The 10,839-nt window shown below is 52.9% G+C and overlaps 1 protein-coding gene across 1 annotated transcript in view; it reads right to left on the bottom strand.

The window, feature by feature from the left end:
- Positions 1-2,836: 2,836 nt before the first annotated feature.
- The window catches only part of FTO (FTO alpha-ketoglutarate dependent dioxygenase), a 314,012-nt gene continuing 306,009 nt past the window's right edge, over positions 2,837-10,839 (bottom strand). Inside the window, exon 9 of the mRNA XM_054570344.1 lies at positions 2,837-5,037. Within this exon, the coding sequence (XP_054426319.1) occupies positions 4,866-5,037 (172 nt within the window). The 3' untranslated portion in view covers positions 2,837-4,865. The remainder of the gene's footprint in view (positions 5,038-10,839) is intronic.

Below are 10,839 nucleotides of genomic sequence, written 5' to 3'. Positions count from 1 at the left end.
CTGCCACAGTCATGGGGATACTAAAGAATCATTTTTCATAGTGTCTCATTTATTAAAAGGTTCATGCGTAGGAAGAAGTGGAAGCTGTGAGGAGCGAACGGGGTAACATGGGGGTGGTAACGTATTATTCTGGTACTTCCTAGGAGACATGATGTGAACCGCAGAACACGCGCGATCGGGGTGACCAAGAGTCCCACGAGCCAGGCGCCGTACCATCCTCCCTGTTATACAAACAGAGGCTGGAGCCCAGAGAGCGCACGCGAGTCACCTGCGTCGCGGAGCTACAACGGCCGCCCCGGGAAACTGCGACGCTGACCCCGAGGGCAAGCCCAGAAGCCCTGGGTGCGCCAGGCGCTTCAGAAGGCTATTCCCGTGAGTCTTCGCACAAGCCTAGGCCCTGGATCCATTACTGTTATTCCCATGTTGTGGACAAGAAAGCAGAGGGGTTTGAAAGGGTGGGGGCCTTAGGGTCACACACAGAACTGGGACTCTGCAGCCACAGCCTCTACTGCCCCCAGGAGTCAGAAGACCCAGACCTCTGATCGAGGACGGCCACAGAGACGGCAGAGACGGCAGAGCCGGGGGGCGCAGGGGACCGGTCTTCCGCTGGGGAGGGGCGTCCGGGCATGATGGCCGCAAGGACGTCTTGCCTCTCGCAGGCACTGGGCCTGCCGTGTGAGATGGGGGCTCTGGGCTGCAGGGTGGTGGGGTGCTCTCGCTTTCCCTTGTTAATAAGAGAGAAACGAGAAACGGACCTTTCGGGGGCTCTCCTGGCGTTCCCAACCGGTCTGGGTTCGACATGGGTCGCTCAGGTGAGCAAGAGCCAGGTGCGTCCCTCTTCAACAGCAGGGACACCTGCCTCCCGGAGGCGGCAGCGGCCACAGGTGGCCTGGCCAGCCTGCAGGAAGCCGTCACTGGCCGCCTCCCCTGCCTCTCCCCTTCCCCGCCCGGCCCCCCGGAGCTGCCTGCCTTTCCTGGGCCGCCCCTCCCCCTTTATGGTTGTCAAATTGATTTCGCTGCTGCAGTACCCATGGCTCCCAGTGAAATGTAATTAAAAACACCATTTAATCACCAAGTAACAAAGGCAAACTGGATCAACGGCATTACCACTTTGGCGCATTTTAATCCGCGCGGCTCCTCTCCTCTTCAATCTGTTTGGGGAATTGCCTTTTCAAATAAGAGTCCTGTCTCCCACGCGCTTGCCTCTGACAGATCTCCAAAATAAACAGTATTTAGCGTGGCAGGGGTCCACATGTATGCAATTTGCCCAGTGGTAAAATCAGCCCTAGCTGGAGCAGGAAAACAAAAAAAGTTGCATTTGAAAATACTGTCCCTCGAAACACACAAACCCTTCCGAATGTGGGGTATCCATTCAAAGGGCCTACGGAGTCACAGGCTAGCATCTCTCAGTTCAGCGAGTGGTGGGTTTAGAAGCTTATTACTAAAATTGTGTCCCAAGAGACGCCATGATCATGTACTCTTCTGCCCAGCAAAGCCCCCTGGCAAGGAGGCTGCAGGAAAAGACCAGCGTGGGTGCGGCGGCAGGAGCGTGGGAGCTCGCAAGACGCCGTACCCAATGCAAGACCTTGCTCCAGGACGAGGGACATGCTGAGCCTTTGGACCGAGCCGCCTGCTGTCAGAGACCCTTGGGAATCCAGCTGGCAGCCAGAACGGTCCCCTAAAGGCGTTTAAGAACATCATCTCAGCTGCTGCACCCCTTGCAGGGAACCCTCCTGGCATCGGAATCAAATCCAAGCGTTGGTCCGACCTCCGCTCCACCTGCCTCTCCACCACTGCGTCCTTGGGGCCTTGCTTCAGACCCAGTGGTCCTTTCTCTTCCCCCAGCAGCCCACCCTGAGTGCTTCCTGCCCCGGGCCCTTGTCCCCGCTGATCCCTTCCCGAAGAGCTCTCCCCACCGCCACCTTTCCCTGGCCCCCCAGCCCGAGCCACCCCCTTGGCCCCCAGCTGCGCTCCCCCGCCCCGGGTGGGGGTTCCCTCCCTGGCACTTTGAGCATCTTATTTATTTGCTGGTCTAGTTCTGCCTCCCTGCTACGGGGTAAGGGCCCCTTCTGGCCGCTACGTACGCCCAGCACCTGGCAGGGGCCTGGCACGGAGGAGCCCCCGGAGGGCAGGGGCCTGGCCCTGGGTGCCCGGGGCTCAGGTGTGCTGAGCTGTGAGGACGGGCGGGAGGGAGCGCTGTCTCCAGGCCGCCTTCTTGGGACGGCAGGTGTTGGGGCAGCAAGAGAAGAAGCGGGCAGGGACGGTGACGGTAGGTCACAGGGGCAAGGCCTCCCTGCTCCCTCAACACAGCCTGTGCCGTGTTCCCAGGAAAGTCCTTCCCGAGCTCCCGGGGGGAGAAGGGCCTGCCCTTGGCCCCTCTGGAACTGAGCTGGTTGTCTGGGTCCCCAGCAGCCCCCTTTCTGTCGCCTCTTGCCTCTCCTCCTCCTATGCCCCAGAAACCTCCCGGGAGACCTTGTATAACCCTCAAACATACTGCGCTCACACTTACTGAAAGCCACCGGTTCTTCTGAGGACATGTGACCTCCCCTTTCGGGGTCACTGTAGAGAGTGGTCTCTCCAACCCTGCTGCCCACCACCTGGCCCCGCCCAGGGGGCCTGGAGAACTACCCCCACCCTGGCCCCCCCAGGGCCCCACCCGGGCCGAGGAAGAAGGTCCACCCACTGTGCTGCAGGAGAAAACTGCAGAACCTCTCCTGGTCTCTTCTCTCATCCCCCTAATGTTTTTATTGTTTATGAATGTTTTGGGATGTACGTGGCATATTAGTACAAGCAGTCCACGAACACAGAGCGACAGTCACACACGTGTATTGTGGTGAGCACTACACAGTATCATTTATTTCTACTACGGGGGTACAAGCAAGGCGTGGAGAGTACAGACAGGAAGGGGAGGGGCGGGCCAGGTCTACAATAAGTGACACCCAGGAGCCATGGGGCCACGGAGCGGTCACACCCTACCTAAGAGTGAGAAGACACCTAGCTCTTCGCCATGCCTGGGGCTGCCAGGTCTCCTGAATTCTAAAGAGGCGGCACATATTTTTATTTCATATGAAATCCCCCAATTTTTCACCTATTGGCCCTTGTGAAATGTAATGAAAAGCAAACATAGTGGGAACCACATAAAACACTAGGCCAGATGGCCCCAGAGTGCCCGGTCTGTGACATCTCTGTGCCAGGCACCCTTTACCTACACTACACGATGCCATTTAACTGGCGAATGCTGAGCGGCCGGGCTTCATCCCCTCTACTGACGAGGACATCGAGGCTCGAGGACATGCCCAGTCTCAAGGTGATGAGGCCCGGCTGCTTTGCATGCCGTGACCTCTCTGTGGATGTGACTTCCCTTGTGGAGTGAACGCAAGCCTTGAACCAGCGAGATTCTGGTGGCAGGAGAGAGCGTGGTCCTCAATGTACCTTAAGGGGCAAAAATGCTCTTGGCCTTCCAGCTACAGCAAACGGTTACGAGAGAAGGCGACAGGCTGGGAGAGCGGCACACTGTTCTCATGGTTTCTAGGGGTCACCAAAGGGACGGAGACATGTCCCGGCATCACAAGATAAAAACGGTGCGAGGACTGAGGAAGGGAGGGGAACACGTCTCCATCAGGCCAGCGTCCTGGTAGGTAATTAATTATTCTAGTATTTATTGGATATTTAACTACACGTCAGAATTTGTTCATGTATGTCTATAGCTAGACAGTTTTGTTAAGTCTTGACCTCGTGAGTCGGTGCCTTCAGTAGGCCCATGATACAGATGAGGGAAACTGAGGCACAGTGCCGTGCCGAAGGTCACAAAGCTAATGGGAGTTTTGGCCGGGACCCAGCTTTCAACCTCTGTTCTACGCTGTCTCTCTAATGCTCCAGCGTCACCTGGAGGGCCACCAGGGGTCTTCAAACCTCAGTCCCCCCTGTCACTATACGCAAAGGGGGGAACTAGAGAGAGAAAATGCTACGCTGGCTAAATCTGGGAAGCAGTGTAAATGGGGCCACGTCTCTTTCATTAGATCAGGGCACCCTCCTCAAGGGAGGGTGCCCGCTTTATTTTAATTTTCAACACGTCTGCATTCCGGTGAGCGCGGCACAGAAGGCCTGACTCGGGCTTTCACTTGGTCTTTCTCGGAGAAGGGAAGGAGGCCGCTCTGCAAGGAGGCGGCTGTCTTTTCAATTTCCTTTGCCTGTGAGGGCAGCAGCTACAGGGAACTGGGGCAGAGAATGTCCTGCTCCCGAGCTCCGTGGAGCGGTATGGCCCGCGAGGACTTCCTGTGGCGACCGAAATGTTCGGTACCTGCGCTGTCCAGTGCGGGAGCCCGTAGCCGCCCACGTGGCTGCCCAGCACCGGAAATGCGCCCAGTGCCCGCGAGGAGCTGAACTTTTGATTACCATTAAAGTTGAACTCGAATGTAAGAAGCCACACGCGGTCAGCAGCTGCCGCATCGCGTGGGTTGCCTGTAAGCGTCATGGTGAGAAACTGGGGCGGCTCTATCAGTTCTGTGTTCTCCAGACGACTTTAGAGTCATCTGCTCTTGAGTAAAGGGAGAAAGTCGGTTAGGCTTTGTCACAGGCTAGGTTCACCCCATCACCGACCTTGGCCTCGGGAGCTGAATGGTGCACGTTAAAAATCCAAATGGGGAATAAATGGGGGGAGGGGGAAGTCGTGTTTAATACCAGGTCAGATTACAACACTGTCATTTTCAAACATCGCCGTAGTAATACTCAGGCGCTGCCTTCCCTAGCTGTTTCTAACTGGCACCCGGCTCTACGATCGAAAGGTGGACCCTCCTGCACGGCCCTCGCCCAAGCCCCGGACGGGGATGAAGGAGAGAAGCCCAAACATCTTCCTCGTCCTCCACCTAAGACTTGTGCTCCTTCTCGGGCTTGGCTTCCAGAAGCAGACCTCTGAGCTCTGAGATGACGTCTGTGAGGTCGAACGGCAGGGGCATCGAGGGGTCGTCCTTCTCCCAGTACGGCCGGCACTCGGGCTTCTGGTCCGCGGGCAGAGTCCGAGCCATTCGGGACTGGCACCTGGAAGGGTAAGAACAGGCAGTTCATCCGCGGGGGAAACGCCCGGAAGACCCGAACCCAAGGGCAGCTTGAGGCGACTCGGCCAAGTGCTCCAATGGCAGTCCTGCACGGCGGCGGCGGGGTGGGGAAGAGCGACCCTGTAAGGCCGAAAGAGGGCACTTGAGACGAGGAAGAACTGTTCTTTACGGTGCTGGAACTTCCTTAGCGTCTTTTCCCCCCAATCCCCTCATCCACAGAATCTCGAGTGGCTTCGGAGAAGCAATTGTCAGGGAAATTCAGTTACCCTGCCTTTAAAATGGTGCATTATATTTTCATGATCTCAACTGTTATTTAAAGTATGTGATTAAGCCATTATCAGATTTAAATGTTTGTGGGATTTCAATGTCTTACTAGATTACCAGGAAAGATTAAATTACATTTACCGCATTAAAACGTCCGAGAATAGATTAAACAATATTACAGGCCAGGGTTGACTTTGGAGATCCCGGAGATTTACAAGTGTCCCGGCTTGCTGGGCTTGGGAAAAGACGCTCCAAGGAGAGACCGATTTATAAGGATGTATGCAAATAGAGGTTAATAATCATTTCCGCTGATGAAGAGGTGGGGAAAACTTCCACAAAATTAAATTAAGAGGCTAGCAAGAGTTACTCCCTAAGGAAAACACTTAAATCATGGTTTTTATTAAATGGATTATTCATCAATAGTAGAGAAATTAATTATCATATGCGACTACAGCATAGCCGTGTAGCCAAGGGCTGGGGCAGCCTCTCCACACCTTGGTGGGCGTCCAGACCAGCGTGTCTAAGGCTGGCCTGAGCTTTATTTATCGGAAAGAGAAAAGAGGAGTCGAGAGGAGACACAGATTGCGACAAAGAAGAAAGATTCCTCTGCCCTCCCGCAGCAGAGGCGGTGACAGTGTGCACTCTGAGAGGAAGCGCAGAGGGTCCTCAGCGGGCCGTGGGCTCCCGTCCCGTTAAACCCACTGTAGGCTAAAAACATCAAAAACTGAAAATTCTTTTAACCCCCCTAACCTGTCGAGCATCCTCGCTCCGCTGGGTCGACCTTACGTGTGCTCAGAACACTGACATCAGCCTCCAGTTGGGTCAAACATCTAACACAAGGCCTATTTTATAGTCAAGCATTGAACATCTCACACACTGATTTTTCAGATGTATCGCTCCCACACCATGGCAAAGTCAAAAAACAAAACAAAACAAAACAAAACCCAACACAGAAGTCACACCATCCTAAGTTGGGGACTGTCTGCGCTCGGAGGATGCGGGAAGAGTTGCATGGGTTCCTCCCCGCCCCCACGCCACGCTTCCCGCGTTGCTCTCCAAATCAATTAAGCAGCGGTCCTGCCCACTACGTGTCTTCTGTGTAGAACTAACGACGAAGAGATCAAAGAATGGAACGCCCTGGCCCTATTTCCAAGCGTGATGGTAGGGCAGGTTCCTAACTAAAAGACATCCTCTCCTCTGGGGAATTATTAATGGTGAGGGGATCCCCACAGGAAAACATACTTCAACTTAACACCTATTTTCTCATGTGCTTAATTGCTATACCGGCATCCTCAGCACTCAATCCGTCGTACATTACACATAACATTCCAATATATCTTCGGCTCCCCGCATCAGGCCCGGATAATAGCGTCTGTTAACATGCACTAAGTACTATTATGTAGCACATCACTTCATAAATAATAAGATTAGCTGACCTCAGGGCCCCAAGGAGAGTAATGTGTTTAAATGTTCTCATTATTTATTTAAAACAAGAATTAAAGCAACAGAAGCTACTTTTGACAATCCTCTTAGCATAAATATTGAACTGTGTGCACTGATAAGACCCACGCAGCACCGAGAACAGAGGGTGCTGTTCTCAGTGGGAGGGGCTGCGGCCGGTGCCGCTGGCCGCCGTGGGTCTGAGGGTGTCCCTGCGCGGCTGGGCGGACAGCCTCTGAATCACCCAGAAGGGATGGGGGAAATTAATATTCCAGGGAAGCGGAGACTAATTACGAAAAACTCCGCAAAGCTTTTTAAACTGTGCTTTCTTCTCTGCCTGGGAATCCAAGAGTGATGCTCAATTGGCGGGCCAGGAAAAGTTATTCCGAATTGAGCATCTCAATCTCGCGGCGGAGCAATGATCTGCGCACACATTACGCTGGTTGGCAGATTAAAGGGCTGTGATAAGTGTTGACCCACCTAGAATACCAAAATATCAGAAGGTTTGTCAATAGAGATGCTTTTTCACCCGTCAGATGGGCTTTGCCCCCTCACTCTGAGAAAGTGTTGAAATTACTTCAACTTGCTTTAGAGGTTTGTGTGGGCCGTGCGTGGTGGACAAGCGTCCCGAGCCCACTGGCTCTTCTTTCCAGAAAAGGTGCGCCCGATTTTCTGCCTTTGTTCTTCTCATCGAAGGACTGGCTGGTGTGGGAACTACCTCCCGTTTGTGCAGCCCTGAGGGGCTAGGCGTTGAGTATATTCAACGCTTCCCCCTGGGCTAGAGGTGGAACCCCTTACTGCGTTTCTTTGGGGCCTTAATTTAAGATCTTTAAAGTTCTTCCTTTAGTGCCCCTGGCTCCTTGCCAATTTCCAAATACGGGGCCCAGCAGAGGGCTTGTTATATGAGGTGATTTATGTACCTACGAGAAAGGACAGTCACCCCAACTCAAATTATTATGTATTGTCTGAGTCAACATCCTGCCAGACGGTGGAATTGAAAAGGAAAGGACTGCGAATCCCTAACCCTCACTTCCCTTGCTCAGATCACTCATTGGCCTCTCTTCCGTCTCCGCTTCCTAAGACGGAGGAGCCGGGAGATCGAAGGACGGGGGTTAAGAGTATGCTCTCTGGACACCTGGAACGCTGCTACTTGGACGCGTGACATCTGCTGGGCAAGTGCCTGACCCTCCTGAGCCTCCGTTTCCTGCCTGTCAGGTGGGAATGACGCTGAGGATGCTGACGACGATGATGATGGTGGCAGTACCTTAGCAGTGGAGCTGCGGTGATGGGTAAATGAATTAATTCAGTACTGCATGGGCAGTGCTGAGAACCCTGCCTGGCACACGGTGAGCGCTCGATAATTGTGAAATATTATTATTGCTATTACTGCTTCTGCCAAGTACCAGTGATGATGAGACATGCCAATAAGGCAGCTGCCCGTAGCCCGTGACCACGCCCTCCCTCCGGCCTGGTTCATTTCTGGGGACGCCCTGGAGCTACGGAAGCAGCTCTTCTTTCCGGCCTGACGGGAACTGAGCCCGTCGCCGCACTCCGCCACAACGCCGGACTCCGGGACGCGGAGGCGTGTATGTTCAGGCTGCTACAACGTGTCAGGGATGGGCTGGGATGCTCAGACTCAGGACTTAGCAGTTGTTCCTGGAGACCTGGGGTCCAGGAGGGGCCCTGTCGTCGGACTTGCTGAGTGGCATTGATAGAAAATAAAGTCGGACTGTTTCTCAGCACATCTACTCCACAGGCCCTGGCAAAATTAAAGGGCCCCGAGTTCTCTTAGGAAATGTTTTAGAAATGCTCAATGGTGGAAACTTGTCTTATGTCTATGCCTACTGCTCCCGCAAAGAGGATTCTAATTTTCCTGCGAATCCAGCCTTCCCCACGCCAAGTGGTCTGAGGGGCATGGACCCCACCTCTACAGTCAGGGGACGGCCGCGACTAGTTCATTCCGGTTAGGACACCCCACTCTCCCAGCCCCAGGGAGTGGGTTAGGGGAAGGCATGTGACCCAACTGGGGGCAAGGGTGAAGAGTGACAACGAGAGGCCTGGTATGGAAGAGCGAAGGGGGAAGATGTTCTAATGCCCTGGTCTCTGAACGATGAGGAAGCGCCATCTGGAACTGCCATTCGCCATTTTGCTACCCAGCAACATGGGGCTGGGTCCCGGGAGAGGCAGAGCCACTGCATCAGGCCTCCAGCTGGGCTTAGGTTTTTCCAGGCGCTGGAGCTGTTATGCTCTGAGCTCCGTTTTTCTGACACGTCGGCCATGCCTCCCTGCTCTCTCAGTGACTTCCTGCCTTGGACAACATCCACTGGGGGGCCCTGCCTGCCAGGTGGCTGCTGACGGACCCCTCGCCAAACCAAGATGCTGACAGAGTGCCGTGTGTGCAGAGATCGTCTGGGCAGAAAAGCATGGAACCCCGGCTTTTGTTTTTGGTGCACATCGTGTTCCTACCTGGGACAGGTTTCTACGCAGAGAACGAGGGAGGGCTGGTGTCATCCCCGCCAGCCTTTGCGTGAAAATGAGCCAGTTTTAATGACCAGAGCTGCATGATCTTTCTAAAGGAAGAAAGAAATGCATAAACATTTCCCCACCGCGTTCCCACAGGTGGCAGACCGTTCTGAACCCAGCTAAACAGTAAGAAACTGAGAATTGTTATGGTTCTTCCTTTCCGCTTTGTCCTCTCGTCTCCTATCCCAAAGAAAAAAATCTTTTCTTTAATGCTTTGGGTTAGCAAATAAACTTGAATTGACCAGGAAGCCCTGTTCCTTTCATGAGGCCTTTCAAGGAGGCCAAGGAGAATACATACTTCATCTCTCTACCTCCCAAACTCACGTTATTTCAATCCAAAGAACTCTCCAAGCTGCACTCAGACTCTTGCTTAGGATTTAGGAATGGCTCTGCCTGAATGATCTAGTGACAAAACAGGAAGCAGCTGACAGGTGTCCTGTTGGCGGCCTGGGAGCAGACGACTATCCAGAGGGTCTGCCTTCCCGCACTGATGTAGCTGAGGGGGGCCGCTGTCCGCTGACATCCCCCGGGGTGACACTTACGTTTGGATGTCCAGGATTACGGCTACATTAGTGGACGCTGTTCACCATGCTAAAATTAACCACTTTAGCTAAAGTGTGTGTTAATTATGGGTATGCAAGCAGTCAATAAAAGGTTAATGCAAAAGTCAGAGGAGAAATTTCTCCCCTCATTGCATCATTTCACAGACTAAATGACTAACACCAGCCTCTGTGTTTTTAATCAATAGGTTTTACAGTAATGTGCTGGCCATTGATTTTAAGAAAACACATACAGTCTTCTTCCTTGTCGCTAAATTTTGCCACAAATAAAGAAGGACAGGTAATGTTTCCATCACTCTTGATGAAGCGATAAGGATTGCAGGAGAAATGATTCCTGCTAAAGATTCAGCGGCGTAAGCAAGCTTTAAAAATGCACAAAAAACTAGACCTTGATGGAGAAATATTACCAAGCAGAGGTCATTGGCGAGACAAGAAAAATGAACTCCAAAGAGAGAATTCTTTAATGGGGAAGAAGCGAGCAACTCTTGATTAAAATAACAACGGCATTTTGTACATTGTCTAAACACTTCAGAGGCTGAAAACCGTCTTATTCGGTTTTCAAATAACCGGAGAGGGGTGGGAGGTGGGTATCAGATCCCCACGTCGGGTGATGGCTGCCTCACCCAAAGTCAGTCCTTGGTTAGTGGGAGAGAGGGGATTGGGCCAGACCCTGGACACCCACCTGGACACCCTTCCCACGAGGTTCCATCCTTTCCACGCACCTCCATTTGGACCAAACGGAGCCTGTCCCTCCTATTTAGATCCTCTCGCCAGATTTACATATTTAGGAGGTGCCAAAAGATGTCAGGCGAAAGAAAGAAGCAAAACATGGTTTTGGGTGTCCCCCCCCCCCATTTCTAGAAAGATTATTACGGCAAATGACTGATGAAATTTTTTCTTCCATAATCATCTATAAGATATCTATCGACAAAAAAGATACACGTTCCTCTTGTAAGACCATCAACTACAATACTTCTGATTATCTTCCAGGGGGACGT

The sequence above is a fragment of the Pteronotus mesoamericanus genome, unplaced genomic scaffold (genome assembly GCF_021234165.1).
Source record: "Pteronotus mesoamericanus isolate MK-2021 breed Mesoamerican mustached bat unplaced genomic scaffold, CSHL_Meso_final contig_202, whole genome shotgun sequence".
NCBI lineage: Eukaryota > Metazoa > Chordata > Mammalia > Chiroptera > Mormoopidae > Pteronotus > Pteronotus mesoamericanus.
The sequence above is the reverse complement of the archived record's forward strand: the minus strand, read 5'-3'. Positions and strand labels throughout refer to the sequence as shown.